Source organism: Thamnophis sirtalis, unplaced genomic scaffold (assembly GCF_051295495.1).
Source record: "Thamnophis sirtalis isolate CommonGarterSnake01/CBP01778 unplaced genomic scaffold, rThaSir2_p1.2 scaffold_15, whole genome shotgun sequence".
Classification (NCBI taxonomy): Eukaryota; Metazoa; Chordata; class Lepidosauria; order Squamata; family Natricidae; genus Thamnophis; species Thamnophis sirtalis.
The window spans coordinates 38286363-38306917 of NW_028261395.1; the positions used below are offsets into that span (position 1 = coordinate 38286363).

General features: G+C 46.1%; 1 protein-coding gene across 6 annotated transcripts in view; it reads right to left on the reverse strand.

Annotated features, from left to right (window-relative positions):
• The window catches only part of ARHGEF10L (Rho guanine nucleotide exchange factor 10 like), a 96904-nt gene that overhangs the window by 19688 nt on the left and 56661 nt on the right, over positions 1–20555 (reverse strand). For 4 of the 6 annotated variants that reach the window (XM_087702305.1, XM_087702308.1, XM_087702303.1 and 1 more), the window contains 9 exons: positions 19944–20089; positions 17652–17666; positions 15563–15747; positions 12611–12726; positions 10317–10444; positions 9069–9169; positions 5631–5752; positions 4418–4504; positions 1968–2188 (listed from right to left, as the gene is read on the reverse strand). In XM_087702305.1, coding sequence (XP_087558431.1) covers positions 1968–2188; positions 4418–4504; positions 5631–5752; positions 9069–9169; positions 10317–10444; positions 12611–12726; positions 15563–15747; positions 17652–17666; positions 19944–20089 — 1121 coding nt within the window. The remainder of the gene's footprint in view (positions 1–1967; positions 2189–4417; positions 4505–5630; positions 5753–9068; positions 9170–10316; positions 10445–12610; positions 12727–15562; positions 15748–17651; positions 17667–19943; positions 20090–20555) is intronic. The other 2 variants (XM_087702304.1, XM_087702307.1) reach the window with 1 other exon arrangement.

Here is a 20555-nt window from a genome sequence, read left to right on the forward strand (position 1 = left end):
GAACTGGTAGGAACCCACCTCTGGGTAGGCAATATATATCTATATACAATAACAAATGGTCGTTGTTGCTTTAAATGAGTGGATGTACTTAACAACTGCAATTAACTTTACAATAAGGAGGAGTTAAGAGAGCTCATTCTCTCTCTCTGCTTGTCCTATGCTTGATGACTGGAATGTGAACTGCGACTGTAAGCTATTGTTTGTTCTTTGAATTGTGTTTGGACTAATATCTACTATCACTGCTCGTGAAGCAATTATCAGTAGTAAAGCTACTTGTTTTTGCTAGCAGTGTCTGAAACTCTATTCATGTGTTTCTACTAGCAACGTTCTTTCTCTCTAGCTATACATTCCGCTGCACTACTTTCTGTCTCCCAACGGAGATACCCCTACAAAGACCATTTGAGACCACTCCTCTGAACATGAGCAGAGTGCTTCTCCCTCCCCATTCCGAGGAAGTGCAATGGGGTTGGGTGGAGAGAGAGGACGGTTCAAAATACGTGGATAGAAAAATCAAAGATCAGCAGCACGAATCAAACTGCTGGGGACCTAACACTGCACCAATACAAGGTAAAGGTTCCCCTCGCACATACGCGCTAGTCATTCCCGACTCTAGGGGGCGGTGCTCATCTCCATTTCAAAGGCAAAGAGCCAGCGCTGCCCAAAGACGTCTCCGTGGTCATGTGGATGGCATGACTAAATGCCGAAGGCGCACGGAACGCTGTAATCTTCCCACCAAAGGTGGTCCCTATTTTTCTACTTGCATTTTTCACATGCTTTCAAACGGCTAGGTTGGCAGAAGCTGGGACAAGTCACAGGAGCTCACTCCATTATGCAGCGCTAGGGATTCAAACCGCTGAACTGCCAACCTTTCTGATCGACAAGCTCAGCGTCTTAGCCACTGAGCCACTGCGCTGCACCATAGAGAGTATTTTAACTTTAACTGCAGCTGTGTCTGGTTTGCCAATTGCCCAGTGCCAGATAGGACAGCGCCCCAAAGGGTCAACATCATTGCCCAGAGGATCATGGACTGCCCCTCTCCCCTCTTTGGAAGAGCTTGATAGCCTTAAGAAAGTTCAAAACGTTCCTAGAGATCCATCTCATCCTGGGCACCCTTTTTTTTTTTTAACTATTACCACTTGGCAGCCGGTACAGGACAATAAAAACAAGGACCAATTGGCTAAAAAACAACTTCTATCCCAGGGGAGGAACTATATTGAATTCTACCGTATAGTGCAATGTTAATGCAGTATCAAGGGTTTTCAATTCAGTTGCATAGAATGTGGATGTTTGCGTTTATGTTTTATTTTTATGGTTATAATGTACACCGTACATTAATTTCGTTGTATGAGGTGCAATGACAATAAAGTAAATTAAGGTAAGCATGGGTGTCCAGCAGTGGTGGGTTTCAAAAAATTTTTGAACCTACTCCGTGGTTGTGGCCTCCTTTGTGGGAGTGGCTTGCCGGCCATGTGTTTTCTCTCTCTCTCTCTCTCTCTCTTTCCTTCCTTTTGTGTCTCTGTTCCTTTTTCCTTTTCTTCTTTCATCTCTCTCTCACTCTTTCTTTCTTTCTTTCTTTCTTTCTCTTTCTCTCTCTCTGTGAGTCAGTGTGTGTGTGTGTGTGTGTGTGTGTGTGTGTGTGTGTGTGTGTGCGTGTGTGTGTGTGTGTCAGTGGTGGGTTTCAAAAATTTTTGGAACCTCTTCTGTAGGTGTGGCCTGCTTTCCGGGTCCACTGGTGGAACCTCTTCTAACCAGTTCGGTAGATTTGACGAACCGGTTCTACCAAACTGGTGCGAACTGGCAGGAACCCACCTCTGGTGCCCAGGCTCTGCAGGTGGCATTCGACTGACCAGCCCAAAAGGAAGACTAAACAGACAATATCACAATGGAGTGTCCTGCACAGACAGGAGGGGGCTTCCCAACTCTTCAAGCCCCTCCTCCCCACCAATCATTTCCCGATGATTTCTCACCTGCCATCCTGCAGGCCGAGGCAGAGGGCAGGCTGAGCTGGAAACGACTGGTCAGCCCCAGTTGGAGACTCCTCGGCTCGCTCCTCTTCGGCCCTTTCGGGGATGTATTCCAAGCAGAGAACCTGTGAGGCCACCGGGAAGGATCTGACCGTACGAGGCACTGACCGGTTCAGGGAAAATATCTCCACTTGACCCCCGGCGCCCTCCTGACCTCCTCCGACCTAGAGGAGCCAGAAAGAGTGGACGCTTGTCTTTTTTTTAATTCTTTAATAGTATTTATTGAATTTTCCAACATTTAAAAGACAAAACACAAGGCACAAATTTATAACACTTATAACAGCTATTCCATATCGGTATCAATACCTTTCGTAACAATCCTATTAACGAAACTTCTATCTCCATTTCACTATCCTAAATTATATCCTTATTTCGGTTATAATAGCATCAAGTCAGTATCATCCTTTACCTTTTACATTCTATGTATTATACTTTAACGTTTAATGCCCTGAGTTTTACTCTTACTTTCAATCCAGGAATACCATCTATTCCAGCTTTGATAGTACTCGGTTTCTTCCCTCTCCTTCATTTCTATAGACCCGTGATGGTGAACCTGTGGCACGTGGGGGCATTTCTTAGGGCACGCGAGGCATTGCCCTGTCAGCTCCAGCACGCATGCGCGCACTGGCCACTGACTTTGGCCTTCTTTTAAGGCTGTTTTTCATCCTCTAGAGCAGTGTTTCTCAACCTTGGCAACTTGAAGATGTCTGGACTTCAACTCCCAGAATTCCCCAGCCAGCCAGTGAGAAACACTGCTCTAGAGGCTTTTCACCTTCCGGAGTCCTCTTCAAAGCCTCCGGAGGGCAAAATGCAGGCCCTACAGGCAAACTGGAACTTCAGGAAGGCTTCCCCGAAGGCTCCAAAGGGCAAAAACGGCCCTATGGCCAAACCGGAAATCACCGTTCCCGAACTTCCGGGTTGCCCATAGGGCCGTTTTTTGCCCTCCGGAGGCTTCAGGGAAGCTCCTGAAGCTTCTGGAGGGCTTCTGGGTGGCAGAGGGAGGCTGTTTTTGCCCTCCCCAGGGTTCTAGAAAGCCTCTGGAGCCTGGGGAGGGCGAAAAAAGCACGCCTAAAGCAGTGGGGAGTGTTGATCACACACATATGCACGCAGGGGGAAGGGTGTACATGCGCGCTGGGGTCACAGGCATAGCATTATGGGTGTGGGCACGCCTGCGCATGCACCCCTCCCTGTGCTCCCCCCCCCCGGCTTTTGGCACGCGATCCAAAAAAGGTTAGCCATCACTGCTATAGACAGAGGAAGAGGAGGAAGTAGAGCTGGCAGAGAGAGAGGGAGAGAGAGGGGGAGCCTGGGCCATCTGTCAGCCCTTATAGATGGAGAGTCTATAGCCCTCAAGCCTAGAGGTGGCTGATGAGGAAGAGGAGGAATAGCTGAGTGCAGTGCTTGACACGGGGATGCGCAAAAGGCAGAGGAGAGGAGAGCAGTGGAAATCTATGGGCAGATCCTTGGGAAGGAAGAACCACTCCTGCTAGCGAAGCCACACTCTAACTCTGGGGAAGAAAGGCAGGGGGCAGAGATGAATAGATGGCAGACAACTATCCTATCCATTTCTGCACATTCATAAATTTTTCTTCTTATGATCAGGTCTGGGGGAATATCTGTTTGTTTCCAGTTCTGTGCTAACCCGATTCTGCTTGCAAGTATAATATGTAATGTTACGTAGTATAGTTTTGCCCCCCATGTCCCCATCAAAAAATATCCAGGAGAAATTGTTGCATCCTCCCGACACAGCCGGCAGCCGCAGCCAGAGCCCGAGGTTCACCTCAGGCTCGAGTCTTTAAAAGAAATAGTTCCAGTTTCAACTCTATCCTCTGTTCAGTGATCTCTTCCAGCCACTTTCTTAACTTAACGCCAATATTTCCTGACCTTAGAGAAAATCCCATCACATCTGATGGACCTGCCCTAGGGAAACCCTACTACTGAATGTCTATAATGAAGCTTTAGAGCAGGCAAAATTACCAAAGACATGGATGGAGGCACTGATAACACTCATTCCCAAGGATGACACAAAGACTCAACAAATTAAGAACTATAGGACAATCTCACCACTCAACGTTGATTACAAAATATTTGTGATGATAATGGCTGAAAGAGCCGAAAGAAAAAAAAAAGCGCTGTCTTTTAACCTGGACTACAATTTTATCACTTTGTTGTTGACCAGGGTGCTTTGGGAAACAGCTTGACCCCCTTCTCCTCTCTGTGGCAGCCCCTCAAATATTGGAAGATGCTATCCTGTCTCCCCTGGTCCTTCTCTTCACTGGACTAGCCAGGCCCAGTTCCTGCAACCGTTCATCGTACGTTTTAGCGTCCAATCCTCGAGGCCGTAACAGATATAAACTCACCAATCCGCGAGGCCGTAGCAGATATAAACTCACCCAAAGGTAGCCCTGTGGCAGAGAAGTGCTGATGGCCGAGAATCCCAGCAAGGAAGACTGGACGGGGCTGTGCATGGCCGCCCCCAGCTGACGGCAGGAATCCATTCAGAAGAGGAGAGAAAAAAAAGAGAAACAGTTATTCGACGGGAGAGTTTTTACAACTCTTTTGAAACCAGCTTTGGCGAAGGGACGTAAAAGCCCAACTTTCTAAAGTGATATCTTCACCACCAGCCTCCGAAAACAAAGGAAAGGAATTGTTAAGAACAGCTAAAAATACATCTGGGGAACAACAGAATCAATCAATGGAAACACTCAATTAAGGCAGAGCCACCAGAGAAGGGGCTGAGGGGGAGCAGCAGGAACAGAGGACTAAAATTAGTCTCGGGGCCCAACTGCCTGGGGAAAACGGCAGATGTTCCAAAGAAAGGGAATGGGTGGGCATAAAAGTCTGGGTTTTTTTAAAATGTGCCTGCTTTCTCTCTTTTTTTCCAGCTGAATTTATTCTTCCACCTCGCCAGAAAACAGAAGCGGAGAGAAAAGGAATCAATTAGCAATGCTGGGTGAAATCTTGCACTTTGGAATTGAAAATGTCCTTTTGACCCTTCCTTCCTTCCTTCCTTCCTTCCTTCCTTCCTTCCTTCCTTCCTTCCTTCCTTCCTTCATTCCTTGCGATCTTCCTTCTTCTACATTCTCCCTTTGCCTTCCTTCCTTCCTACATTCCTTCCTTTTGCTCAATTTTCCTTCTCCCTTCCTTCTCCTACTTTCCTTCTCCTTCCTTCACCTCAATTTTCCTTCTTCCTTCTTCTCCTTTCTACCTTCCTTCTTTCCTCTTGATCTTCCTTCTTCGTTCCTTCTCCTACATTCTACCTTCGCCTTCCTTCCTTCATACGTTCCTGCCTTTCGCTCAATTTTCCTTCTTCCTTCCTTCTCCTACTTTCCTTCCTTTCCCTCGATCTTCTTTTTCCTCCCTTCTCCTCCCTTCTTTCCTCTCAATCTTCTTTCTTCCTTCTCCTACATTCTACCTTCGCCTTCCTTCCTTCGTACATTCCTCCCTTCTTCTACTTTCTTCCTTCTCTTTCCATCCCCTTAATTTTCCTTCCTTCTCCTACTTTTCTTCTCCTTCTTTCCCTCTAGAAAGTAAAAAATGATGCCAGTTCTTGAAAAGACGGTCAGAAGTTGGCACAGGGTGGGGGCCAACTTCGAGCTTGCTTACCTGCAGGTCGAGGGCCCTGGATGAGAAGGCAGGGATGTGACAGACCAAAATGGGACACCAGAAAGCGGCTTTGCTCTTCTTGTCTTCTTCGGGGCAGACCCACCCAGGCTGGTTTTCTTCTCCTGAAGGGAAAGAGAGAAGAGTTGGAAAATCCCCCCCTCCAAGGGTCAGCTCCAAATGTGCCCTACGACATTGGCCAATAGTCAACTTTGGCCAACAGTCAACCTTGGCCAACAGTCAACCTTGGTTAACAGTCAACTTTGGCCAACAGTCAATCTTGGCCAACAGTCAAGTTTGGTCAACATTCAAACTTGGTCAACAGTCAACCTTGGTTAACAGTCAACTTTGGCCAACAGTCAATCTTGGCCAACAAGCTTTGGTCAACATTCAACTTTGGTCAAGAGTCAACCTTGGTCAACAGTCAACTTTGGTCAAGGCAACTTTGATCAACAATCAACCTTGCCCAATATTCAACCTTGGTCAACAATCAACCTTGGCCAACCTCTTGTCTGTGAAGCAAAGCAGAATGAGAATGCCTTTCACAAAAGCCTGGAAGAGCCATCTTGGTTGTGCTGGCCATGGGTAAAAATGATAATTTTTCTCACTGCCCCCTCCTCAAATGCACAGAAAGGACCAGAGATAGTCTAGCACCCCAGAGCCACAGTTTGCTGAAAAATAATGTAGAATTCCCCACACTATGCTCCTTGCAAAGGAAGTAAATAATTTTATTGATAGAGTCTCTAGATTCCTTAAATGAAGGTTGACCTATGATCTTTAGAAGTATTGAAACACTCAATAACTAAAAAGAAGACCAAGAAAGGAAGGAACTGACACATCAGCTCTGTCCCCTGTCCTCCCTGCAGCTAAAAAGGGTATAAACTTTTACTTATTAACTATTTTTATTTATCAATCAGATTGATATGGCCGTCCATCATGTCTGCAAAGGTGATGTTTTCATCAGTTTCTGAAAGGCCTTTCTCTCATAAAAAGGGAAAGATGTGGCAGTCCTTTTTCTACGATTTAGATATTAGGGGTGACATGATAGCAGTATTCTAATATTTCAGGGGCTGCCACAAAGAAGAGGGAGTCAAGCTATTCTCCAAAGCACCTGAGGGCAGGACAAGAAGCAATGGGTGGAAACTAATCCAGGAGAGAAACAACCTAGAACTAATGAGAAATTGTTCCAGTGAGAACAATTAATCAATGGAACAACTTGTCTCCAGAAGTAGTACATTTTTAAAGAAGAGATTGGATAACCATTTGTCTGAGGTGGTGTAGGGTTTCCTGCCTAAGTAGCGGGTTGGACTAGAAGACCTCTAAAATCCCTTCCAACTCTGTTATTCTATTCTATTCCATTCCATTGAAAAGAAGGACGAGATGTAAGTGTTCCAGTATTTCAGAGGTAGCCACAAAGAAGAGGGAATCAAACTATTCTGAGGGTAGAACAAGAAGCAATGGGTGGAAACTAATCAAGGAGAGAAGCAACCTAGAACTGAAGAGAAATTTCCTGGCAGTTAGAATAATTAATCAGTGGAACAGCTTGCCTCCAGAAGTTGTGAATGCTCCAGCAGTGGATGTTTTTAAGATGTGGGGTCACCATTTATCGGAAGTATTGTAGGGTTTCCTGCCTAGGCAGGGGGTGGACTAGAAGACCTCCAAGGTCCCTTCGAACTGTTTTTCTAGATGTCTATTCTATTTCATTCCATTCCATTCCATTCCATTCCATTCCATACAATAGGATTAAGGACTGAACCAGTCATTATTATATTAGCAGCATGTAGGATGTTCTTTCCTTTCCAACTTCTCATTCCCCCCCCCTCTTAATTTTCATTTTAATGCAGTGGTTTTCAGCCTTGGCAACTTTTAAGTTGCAGGAGCTTCCACTTTCAGAACTCTTAAAAGTTGCCCAGATTTTTTGGGGGGCGGGGGGTGGGGTGGAGAGAAAAAAAAAACCAGTAGCTTTAATGTATGTAGCTCCTTATCGTATTATCCTTAACGCATTATTCTTTTATTTGCTACACTTCATTAATAAAATTTAAGCAGACTGTATCGCTCTTCCCTTGTTTATTTGCCGCACTTCATTAATAAAATTTAAAATAGATGAAGCAATTGAAGCCTCTCTTCACCTAAAGTTATCTCATTAGGGCAGGCAGGGAAGAAGGCAGAGTAGAACCCAAGGGGATCCGTAAGAGTCACAAACTTTCGTCGATTTCCTTATGGAATATTCGGGGAGGGGGGAAAAGTCCCGCCACCCACCGAGAGAGAAGCAATTAATTTCTCTTCTTTCCCACGTGCCTTGGGAGCGGCAGCTCAGCACTTTAATTACAGAAAATATTAAAACATAAGCCATTAAAAAAAACCAGCTTGCTGAATATTTTAGCAAGAGCTCGCACAAGGGTTCCTGATGATCACTGCTTTTTCCAAAAAGCTTCTGCAGAAACAGTCCTCAGCTTACGACCAAAGTTGGGACTAGAATTTCCATTGTTAAACAAGAAAGTCCAGTTGCCTCTTGGGGGGAAAAAAGCACCTTTGGGACAACCGTGACCTGGATGACTGAGAATCTCTACAAACTTTGAGCTACACAATTTGGGATGAAGACCCTTGGGATGGTGTGGGAGTAGGAATGGATTTCCAGAGGGAAAAAAATTGCAGACTACAGGAACCATTTGCACCACTCAGGTGACCCTGAGGACATGGACAAACCTCCAAGTGGCCTCAATGACCCTCTAAAAGGATGAAGATAAACAGCTGTCTGCAAGAAATATACAATACAATACAATAGCAGAGTTGGAAGGGACCTTGGAGGTCTTCTAGTCCAACCCTCTGCCTAGGCAGGAAACCCTATACCGTTTCAGACAAATGGCTATCCAACATCTTCTTAAAGACTTGCAGTGTTGGGGCATTCACAACTTCTGGAGGCAACTTCTGTTCCACTGATTAATTGTTCTAACTGCCAGGAAATCTCTCCTTAGTTGTGAGTTGCTTCTCTCCTTGATTAGTTTCCACCCATTGCTTCTCGTTCTATCCTCAGGTGCCTTGGAGAATAGTTTGACTCCCTCTTCTTTGGGGCAACCCCTGAGATATTGGAAGACTGCTATCACGTCTCCCCTAGTCCTTCTCTTCATTAAACTAGACATACCCAGTTCCTGCAAACGTTCATCGTATGTTTTAGCCTCTTGTCCCCTAATCCTCTTTATTGCTCTTCTCTGCACTCTTTCTAGAGTCTCCACATCTTTCTTACATCCTGGCAACCAAAACTGAATGCAGGATTCCAAGTGCGGCCTTACCAAAGCAATATAAATCCTTCCTACTTTTCTCCCCCAAGGCCACTGTAACTTTGAACTGTCACTAAACGAACGGTTGTAAGTCGGGGACTAACTGCTGCGTTACGAAGAAGCATTGAACCAAGGCATAGCGAAGCCAAAGGGATTTACTCACGGAGGGCAATTTTGGCCAAGTGCAAATGATTCACCCAGGAAATTTTGCTGAGTGGGTTGGGTGTGATGAACACCACCATGACGCTGACGGGGCGACCGGACCTGTCAATATAAAGAAATACGTTAAAAATGTAATATATTGAAAAAAATATCAATACAAAAACAATAACTTCCTGTTTGGCCGTAGGGCCGTTTTTTGGCCCTCCGGAGCCTTCAGGGAACCTCCTGAAGTCTCTGGGGTGGCGGGGGAGGCTGTTTCTGCCCTACTTAGGCTCCTAGAAAGCCTCTGGAGCCTGAGGAGGGCGAAAAAAGCGTGGGAAAAACAGGGGGGAGCACTGGTTGCACACGCATGCATGCGGATGTGTGCGCGCGCCAGTGGTGGGTTGCAGGTGGTACGCCCCACTCCGTCCGTACAGTTCCGGTACGGTGCTCCAGAGGGCCCACCCGCCCGCCTGAGCTCCTTACCAGTCCCTTAAAGCCTTTGGTGCTTCTGCACACAGTGCGTAAAGCGCCTGCGCGATGCTCCGACGAGCAGCTGGAGCATCGCGGAGGCTTGCAGAAGTTTCACTGGCAGCTATAATGCATGCGCATGCCGCGCATGTCCATGTAGGCGACGCCGGGCCCCACCACTGGTGTGCATGTATGTGCGCTGGGTCGCATGCACAGCATTATGCGTGTGGGCATGCCAGCGCATGACCCCTCCCCCTGTGCTCCCCCCGCTTTTGGCATGCAATCCATGATGCCAGTCTAAACAAAAGAAGGGTTAGGGTTGATATGATAGCAGTATTGCAGTATTTGAGGGGCTGCCACAGAGGGGAATCAACTTGTTTTCCAAAGCATTTCGAGGGCAGGACAAGAAGCCACGGATGGAAACTAATCAAGGAGAGAAGCAACCTGGGATTAAGGAGAAACTTCCTAACAGCGAGGACAATTAATCGGTGGAACGGAAGATGCTGAGAGTTCTTTTCTTAAAAACTAGACGTTGTCTGAAGAGCCACCTGTCTGAAACGGTATAGGGTCTCCTTCTTGAGCAGAGGGTTGCACTAGAAGACCTCCAAGGTCCCTTCCACCTCCATTCTGATTGATTGACACAGCTTGATAACAGGTGGGTCACCCACTCCTAGCTTTGGTGGAAAGGAAGCAGCCATGGAGGGTTGGGCTGAAGCCAGAGTGGTGACGGGTGGACAGACTCCGGACGTCGTTATGGGTTCTCCTGAGTCAGCCTTAGGAAATAAACCCCCCCACGTACTTGTCGGGCTTCCCAGGAAGTAAGAGACGGAGGCGGCACTTGTTGGCCGAGTGGATCTCCTCTTCCTTCACCCTCATCATCCTCTGCAGAGCTAAACACCAGTCTTGGGCCACCGTCATGTTCAGGTTCTAGAAGCCAAGTGGAAAAAGAAAATTAATTCATTGGGGGGTCTTCGTTTTCAGGGGCACAGCCTGGGAGGGTATCGTGAGTCTGGATTGTGGATAACAGTGTTGAGAGCAAATCCTCCCCTTATGATTGAAAGACGTATCCGTGATTTTGACAGAAAGGAGCCTCTAAGGTTTCTCTCTTTCTGGCCTGACCGAGGATTCCCAAGAGCAAAAAGCAGACTCCTTGTCTCGACAAAGACCCCTTTTATTCATTTACTTCTGCTTATTCACACCCAGCAGTCTTTCGAGGAGGATTTACAGTCACAGACCTTATCTGGCTTGGAGAGCTGCCAGGCCAATATCTGCAGAACTTGGCAAGGAGCCTCGGAGAGTCACGAACCAATTAAGCAAACTAATTGTCTCCTGCAAACTCCACTCCCCTTTCGCTCCTCTTTTATTTCCTCTGGGAAGGGCCATTCATCGTCCACCTGTAGCCTTACTCCCAAGTCGACCTCTGTTCTTTAGTTGTTCCCTTCGTCTGGCAACTCTGCGCATGTGCACACTGGGAACAGGCTCCAGCTGTTCTTCTGCCTCACTGATGTCTGACTCCGAAGGCAGATGATAACTGTCCAACGGCTCTGGCCCCCTCTCTGCCTCCGACACAGAGCCCTCATCAGAGCCTTCCCCAGACTCCAGGATTGGCCCTTGTTCCTCCCCAACCTCCTCACTATCCGACTCTGCTGCCAGCTTCATGGCCGCTGGCAGGCCACAACACCGGCACTCAAGAACAATACAGATGGTCCTTAACTTACAATCAGCTGCTTAGTGACAGTTCACAGTTACAATGGGACTGAAAAAAGTGGCTGATGACTGTTTTTCATGCAATCGTTGCAACACTCCCATGGTCACATGATCAAATTTTGGTCACTGACTCATATTATAGATGGTTGCAGCCATCCCAGGGGTCTTGTGTTTCTCTTTTGTGACCAAAGTCAACGGGGAAGCCAAGCTTGTCTTACCATCGGGTTACTAACTTAGCAACTTGCACTGATTCATTTAACAACTGCGGCTAGAAAGGTCGTAAAATGGGGCAAAACTCACTTAACAATTGCTTTGCTCGGCCACAGAAATTTGGAGTTCAACTGTAGTCGTAAGTGGAGGACTACCTGTATTTACACATCATGTGCTCGCTGGAGTCTCTCTAAGGCCTACCATTTTTGTAATTCCTCTAAAACTAACCCACCCAGAATCCCGAACTGATCAATAAATTAGCATCAATACATCAGCTCTTCAGCTCACCAGACAGAATAAAGAATGTCGGTTTCCTTTCTCCTCTGTTCTCCACATATTTAGAACATGCTACATGCATTTATTCCTTACTTGGACCAAAGGGCTGAATAAAAATCCAAGCAATTGTCCTGTGAGGAGGAGCTGCAAAGCTGTCAAGGGAGCCTTAAAAGACCTCTGAAATAACTACATGATTCTGCATGGACTTCACTTCCATGCGGAGAGGGAGAGGTGGGCTTGAAGCCAGGGGTTGGAAGGGAGAAAAGACCCCCCCATGTTGTTCACAACGTCTGCATTTCAAACGAAACTACCGTATTTTTCAGAGTATAAGACGCACCAAGATTTTGAAGAATTAAAAAAAAAAAGTTATTGCACTCTGCAGACCTCTGAAAAATGGCCTGTTTTTCTCTAAAAGGGCCCATTTTTTAAAGAAAAGGGATGAATAGTCTTTAGGAGGCTTGTAGAGTGTTCCTAGGGGTGGGGAAAACGAGCAAAAAACAGCCCATTTTTGTGAAAAACGGGCCCGTTTTTTTTTTTTAAGGGCATGCATAGCCTTTAGGAGGCTTATAGAGTGTTCCTGGGGGCTGGGGGCAAAACTCAGCAAAAAAATGGCCCTTTTTTCGTTCATTTCTGCCCTCCCCAGCCCCCAGGAGCACTCTGGAAGCCTCCTAAAGGCTCTGCACGGCCATTTTGGTGAAGGGGGCGGGGTTTCAGGAGGCCAAAAATGCTGTATTCAGTGTATAAGACGCACCCAGATTTTCAGCCTCTTTTTTGAGGGAAAAAGGTGCGCCTTATACTCCGAAAAATAGGGTACCTCACGTGGCTTCAAAAGCGCTGGAAATAACAGGGTGTTGGCAAAGGGCCCCAAACGGCATTCAGGCTACCCCGAAGTGGACTCACCTGGTAGGTGCCATGGAGGGTGCTGATTAAAAGTGTGATCTGTTGCACTACGGCCAAATCCTTTTGCAGGTCTTGCAGCTCTTGAAACAGGCGAGGAGGCCCCAAAAAAACTTTATCTGAAGGAGGCAAACTTGGATTTTAGGGAACGTCACGACCAGAGAATCTCCTTGCCTAGAGTGGACATACTCGTGACCTGACAAATGCGCGCACGACAAAAGCGCGCCGACGAAACCGCAGTGCGAAAACCGCGATGTCATCAACGCGCCCACAACAGCGCCCCGACAGAAGCGCGATTTAAGTTAAGGTAAGGGTTAGGGTTAGGGTTAGGGTTAGGTTTAGGGTTAGGATTAGGTTCAGGGTTAGGTTTAGGTTTAGAGCGCGCTTCTGTCGGCGCGCTGTTGTCGGCACGCTTCTGGGCTCATTCGGCGGCGTAGTTTAGAACTCGCGGTTTTCTCACCACGGTTACATCGGGCGCACTTTTGTCGGTGAACCGTACATACTCAGCAGTGGTGGGTTCCAGATTCCGTACCATCACCCACATGGACATGCGCATGCTTGGTACTTCCCTGAGACGCTTCCCTGTGACGCATTCCCTCCGCAATGCTCCTGCTGCTCAGTGGAGCGATGCACAGGTCCCGTACACACCATGTGCATGCGTGGAAGTGCCAAAGGCTTAAAGGAGCTCGGGCGGGTGGGTGGGCCCTATGGAGTACCGTACCAGAACATACCCAGTGCTCCGGGCAGGCTCCAGTACGCCCATACCAGGGTGTACTGCCTGCAACCCACCACTGATACTCAGCCTTTCCCAGTACACTTGCGTTTCAAATATATATTTTCCTTTCTTTTGTTCCCAACGCAGGTAGTCTTAGCAGCCATTCAAATTTACGCTGCAATTTGGGGGCTATTTATGACCCAGATCCAAAATTCTTGGCAACACAACTGCAATTATGGCCATAGGACCTCACTTTACAGCTGTCGTGATTTACAACCACGATGGACAGATTCCATTACGGTCTTAAGTTGAGGACTAACTGTACTAGCAAACTCAGGTAATGGATGCATCACACTGAACCCAAACTGAACTCTATTGATTAAAAAAAAAAGGATGCTCTTTGAATTTTACAGGGTGCCTAACAACTTTAAAAATAAAATTCAAAAATTTCTTCAGTTTAAATTCAGCAGGGGCAGCCTGTTGAATGCTGGGGCCCCTTCCAGGAAAAATATTGGTAAAATAATTTCTCAAGTATTTCACAACTTCCAACTGGGCAATAGATGATAGGTACAGTAGATGATAGATAAAAGACATAAAGAGATAGAGATAGACACAAAGATAGATTGATGGATAGACAGACAGACAGGATAATAGACTGTCAGAGACAAATAGATGATAGATAGATAGATAGATAGATAGATAGATAGATAGATAGGTAGGTAGGTAGGTAGGTAGGTAGGTAGGTAGGTAGGTAGGTAGGTAGGTAGGTAGGTAGATAGATAGATAGATAGATAGATAGATAGATAGATAGATAGATAGATAGATAGATAGATAGATATAGAGATAGGATATATATATATATATAGGAGGCAATAGAGCACAGGTTCGAATCCCAGTAAGGATATGGCTAGCTGATGAGAGCTAAATAGCTTGAAATAGATCTATACTAGTCTTCCTTTATTTATTTATCAGCACAAATAAAAAACACAAATATAACAAAGGCAACAGTAAAAATATTGGGTTTCTGTCTGGATGGACTCTTGTGACGAGCCTAATGACAGAGAGTGGAAGTGTGACCTTCCTCCCACACTTGGGCATACCAGGGGTTGTGACTTTAAGTATATACCTCCCACCCTGGCTGGCTGATAAAAGGAGTCGTTCTCTGTAGCTCAAATGGTTAACTCCTTGCCCGGAGGCAATAGAGCACAGGTTCGAATCCCAGTAAGGATATGGCTAGCTGATGAGAGCTAAATAGCTTGAAATAGATCTATACTAGTCTTCCTTTATTTATTTATCAGCACAAATAAAAAACATATATATATATATATATATATATATATATATATATATATATATATATATATATATATATATATATATATATATATATATATATATATATATATATATATATATATACTTTTTAAAGTCACAACCCCTGGTATGCCCAAGTATGGGAGGAAGGTCACACTTCCACTCTCTGTCATTAGGCTCGTCACAAGAGACCCAAAAACTTGGGTATGGCTAGCTGATGAGAGCTAAATAGCTTGAAATAGATCTATACTAGTCTCCCTTTATTTATTTATCAGCATAAATATAACAAATGTAACAAAAAAGGGAGAGAGAGAGAGAGAGAGAGAGAGAGAGAGAGAGAGAGAGAGAGAGATAGATAGATAGATAGATAGATAGATAGATAGATGGGATGGATATAGCTATAGAGAGAGGGATGGATGATGGAGATAGAGAGAGAAATGGATGGATGGATAGATAGAGATATAGATAGATATATACATAGATATAGATAAATGGATGGATGGATGGATATAGAGATAGATAGATAGATAGATAGATGGATGGATGGATAGAGATAAAGATGGATGAATGGATATGGAGGGAGAGAGAGAGAGGGATGGATAGAGATACAGACAGACAGACAGACGGACAGACAGACAGTAGATAGAGAGATTAATCACAGTCCATTTTGAATACATAGCGGAAAAAAGAGTCCTGAGAATTTACAAGCCCCCTAAGTCAGCTCAAACAGAGTTTACAAAACATTTCAGGTGATATTTGCAATGGGGGCTCACAAAAGGAAAAAGGATTTTTATGCAAGGAAGATTTTAAAAGAAGATTTATTTTAGGGGTGAAGGCCAACTGTCCCGACTGTTCATGTTCCGTCCCCCTCCCCTCCCCTCAGCTGGCCGTTTTGAACCGTGGGGAAAGGAGAGAAATGTCCTTACTGTGGCCAGACTGGCTGGGTGGCGCCGGTTTCCTAGAGCCCACGTTTGGGATGGCGACGCCGTCTTTCTCCTTGGCGCTGCTCTCCTGCCCCACCTCTAGGACCTGAACCTGGGGCAAGGCTGCGTTCCACTTCACAATGTACTTGGGCCCCAGAGGGACCAGACTGCTGATCTCTAGCTGCCCCCTGCAAGAAAGAAAGCCCGGGTTTTTTTCCCCAGTTCCATAACAACCAGGATAGGATAGGATAGGAATAGAATATAGAAGTAGAAGTAGAATGGAATGGAATAGGAATAGAATTTAATAGAGAATAGAATAGAATCCTTTATTGGCCAAGTGTGATTGGACGCACAAGGAATTTGTCTTTGGTGCATAAACTCTCAGTGCACATAAAAAGAAGATACGTTCATCAAGAATCATAAGTGTACAACACTTAATGATAGTCATAAGGTACAAATAAGCAATCAAATCATACTAGGAAACAATCAATATAAATCATAAGGATACAAGCCACAAAGTTACAGTCATAAGTGGGAGGAGATGGGTGATAGGAACGATGAGAAGATTAATAGTAATAGTAATGCAGACTTAGTAAATAGTTTGACAGGGTTGAGGGAATTATTTGTTTAGCAGAATGGGGGTGGCGGGGGGGAAGCAGCCCACGAAAATCTTCAAGCCCCATTCCGAAATCCTCAAAGCACCGAGCAGATTTTTGCAAGAATATAATTCTTGAATTCAGCCGTAAAGAAACTGCAAAGACATGCAAGGGGAAGAAAAAATACTGCCCTCTGGTTCTTCCCAAAAATTTTAGTGGAGGGGAAGCTTTCTTCCTTACACACCAGGACGGGGAAGGGAGACATAAAACGCCCCCACTCCCAGTGCCTGGTTATAGCACCTTGAGGGGGGGGGGGTGGCTATTCCTCATTTCTCAGGAAGAAAACAGGAAGTCCTCGGCGTGTGACCACAATCGCTGCCAGAATTTCCATGGCTAAGTAAGGTGGATAAATGAGTTGCTTCCAATGTTACCGCCCTTTCCACACGGTTGTGTTGTGGCCCGCCAGTAGCCAGAAGAGCTGGCAGCAGATTCGGATAGTGAGGAGGTTGGGGAGGAAGATGGGCCAGCCCTGGAGTCTGGGGAAGGCTCTGATAATGGCTCTGTGTCGGAGGCAGAGAGGGAGCCAGAGCCGTATGCCAGTTACCAGCTGCCTTCGGAGTCAGACAACAGTGAGGCGGAAGAACAGCTGGAGCCTGTTCCCAGTGTGTGCATGCACAGAGTTGCCAGATGAAGGGAACAGCTAGAGAACAGGGGTTGACTTGGGAGTAAGGCCACAGGTGGATGATGAATGGCCCCTCCCAGAGGACATAAAAAAGGAGCCAAAGGGGAGTGGAGTTTGCAGGAGACTTATTAGTTCGCTTCATTGGTTCGTGACTCTCCGAGACTCCTTGTCAAGTTTTGCAGTTATCGGCCTGGCAGCTCTCCAAGCCAGATAAGGTCTGTGACCGTAAATCCTCCCTTAAAAGACTTTGCTGGCTGTGAAGGAGCAGAATTCACAGTCAATTAATAAAAAGGGGTTTTTTCGGGACAAGGAGTTTGCTTCAGGCTCTTGGGAAGCCTCGGTCAGAACAGGTTGTTAAACGAATCCCCATGGTTGTTAAATAGGCTTCCCCTATTCCCGACTTTGTATTTTGGAAGTTTGGCTAGGAGGGTCACCAGTAGAGATCAGATGAGCCCTGGGTGTTTGAAAAACATCCTGGTTGATGAGCCCCTAAATGTGGATTGTGTGAATGTGAGGATGTTGTGATGGCCAAAAGTGAAAGAGTTTTTTCAGTCCTGTTGTAACTTTGAATGGTCACTAAATGAACGGTCGTAAGTCGAGGACTAGCTGTAGAAAAATCTTTTCTCCCCACCCCCACCCCCGAACTGGAATATTGTTTAAAAAACACAATGCACAACGCCACTACCACTGGGCGCTACAGCCTCACAAATCAACACCAAGATGCTTCCGTGGGGCATGCTTGTTTCACATTATGCATTCACAGCCGTTCACACAATCACTGCACACACTTGCAACATTGCCATTAATATCCTACCCGGTGTTCACAGGCCTGACAGAGAGAAACATCAAAGGAAAAGCCGTTATCTAATTCTCCTCCAAACATCTTTGTTAAAAAATAATAATAATAAAATTCCTTGACAGTTTGGAGAAGTGGAAGGATTTAATGCAACACACACACCCCCCCCGCCTCCAAAAGTTAATTCTAGCTTCTCTTTGCGTTCTTGCTTTCGGATCTTCTTCCCCGTATAAAGCAGGGGACTCCAACCTTGGCAACATTTAAGACTTGGGGACCGGAGATGGTATTCAGCAGGTTCTGACCAGTTCTGGACAACGGGAAGCAGAAATTTTGAGTAGTTCGGAGAACCGGCAAATACCATCTCTGACTGGCCCTGCCCCCATCTATTCTCTACCTCCTGAGTCCCAGCTGATCAGGAGGGAATGGGGATTTTGCAGTATCCTTCCCCTGGAGTGGGGAGGGAATGGAGATTTTGCAGTATCCTTCCCCTGGAGTGGGGAGGGAATGGAGATTTTGCAGTATCCTTCCCCTGGAGTGGGGAGGGAATGGGGATTCTGTAGTATCCTTTCCCTGGAGTGGGGAGGGAATGGGGATTCTGCAGTATCCTTTCCCTGGAGTGGGGAGGGAATGGGGATTCTGCAGTATCCTTTCCCTGGAGTGGGGAGGGAATGGGGATTTTGCAGTATCCTTCCCCTGGAGTGGGGAGGGAATGGGGATTTTGCAGTATCCTTCCCCTGGAGTGGGGAGGGAATGGGGATTTTGCAGTTTCCTTCCCCTGGAGTGGAGAGGGAACGGGGATTTTGCAGTTTCCTTCCCCTGGAGTGGGGAGGGAATGGGGATTTTGCAGTATCCTTCCCCTGGAGTGGGGAGGGAATGGAGATTTTGCAGTATCCTTCCCCTGGAGTGGGGAGGGAATGGAGATTTTGCAGTATCCTTCCCCTGTAGTGGGGAGGGAATGGAGATTTTACAGTATCCTTCCCCTGGAGTGGGGAGGGAATGGAGATTTTACAGTATCCTTCCCCTGGAGTGGGGAGGGAATGGAGATTTTGCAGTATCCTTCCCCTGTAGTGGGGAGGGAATGGAGATTTTACAGTATCCTTCCCCTGGAGTGGGGAGGGAATGGGGATTCTGCAGTATCCTTCCCCTGGAGTGGGGAGGGAATGGGGATTCTGCAGTATCCTTCCCCTGGAGTGGGGAGGGAATGGGGATTTTGCAGTATCCTTCCCATGGAGTGGGGAGGGAATGGGGATTTTGCAGTATCCTTCCCCTGGAGTGGGGAGGGAATGGGGATTTTACAGTATCCTTCCCCTGGAGTGGGGAGGGAATGGAGATTTTGCAGTATCCTTCCCCTGGAGTGGGGAGGGAATGGGGATTCTGCAGTATCCTTCCCCTGGAGTGGGCAGGGAATGGGGATTTTGCAGTATCCTTCCCATGGAGTGGGGAGGGAATGGGGATTTTACAGTATCCTTCCCCTGTCATGCCCAACAAACCATGTCATGCCCAACAAGCTACACCCACAGAACTAGTAGTCAATTTTTTTGAATCCCACCACTGTTGGGAACTTCAACTCCCAGAATTCCCCAGCCACGAACAGGAATTCTGGGAGTTGAAGTCCCTGAGTCTTAAAAGAAGTTGCTAAGGTTGGAAAGCCCTGGCATAAAACCTCCGAATTTGAGCAAGAAATAACTCTCACAGTCTGCCAATAATTCTAAGCAAGGCAGGAAATTAAGACCTGTTTCCAGAGGCCAAAATAAGGGCAAGAAAGGTGATTAGGGGACTGGAGGCTAAAACATATGAAGAACGGTTGCAGGAACTGGGTATGTCTAGTTTAATGAAAAGAAGGACTAGGGGAGACATGATAGCAGTCTTCCAATATCTTAGGGGCTTCCACAGAGAAGAGGGAGTCAAGCTATTCTCCAAAGCACCTAAAGGCAAGACAAGGAGCAATGGATGGAAACTAATCCAGGAGGGAAGCAACCTAAAACTAAGGAGAAATTTCCTGACAGTTAGAACAATGAATCAGTGGAACAGAAGTTGCCTCCAGAAGTTGTGAATGCCGCAACACTGGAAGTCTTTAAGAAGAGGTTGGATAACCATTTGTCTGGAGTGGTGTAAGGTTTCCTGCCTAAGCAGAGGGGTTGGACTAGAAGACCTCCCAGGTCCCTCCCAACTCTATTATTCTAGATATGTCCTGAGAATACCAAGGAAGGGCACCAAAACCCCTTTGCATTTTAAATTTCTGTTTCCGTTCCGACATCCGCTGGATCACAACCTCCCCTGTGACACACAACTCCGACCGACTTGACTCACTTGAAGTTGATGTTGGCGCAGACTAACACGTCATTCAAAAGAAACACCTTGCGTTCCTTGGATTTAATAAGTTGACCTCGGTCGCCATAAACAGTCTCCGTCAGGGTCTCGCAGAATAAGAGCTGCCGTTGCCCCGAATTTAACAACTGGGGGAAGGGAAAACAAAGCAAAACATAAAATAAAATTACAAAGCAGAACAGAACCTTGGCCTTATTGGAAAGCGACCCGGGTGGGGGAAAAAAATATCTTGCTTTTTAAAGGCTATTTTCCCTGGAGGAAAAAGCAAACAGAAAAAAAGAGGGGAAAAAATAGGGAACCGTACTTCTGATATTGTTCATGAACATGGCGGATTTAATCATTATTTGTTGAAGAACTAAAGGCCAAGTCACAGAACGCTACCAAATAAATTGATTTTATTTTTTAATGAAAGGATTGCTTTGCTCGGAGTAAGCAAATTAAGGATGTATTAACGGTTTGGATCAGAAGCAGGTTTGGGAAAATCTGCTTTGTTGTGTAATATGTGAAATGGATCAGCTCAGTGGGGAGAATTCAGAGGTTGTGTTAGATAGATAGATAGATAGATAGATAGATAGATAGATAGATAGATAGATA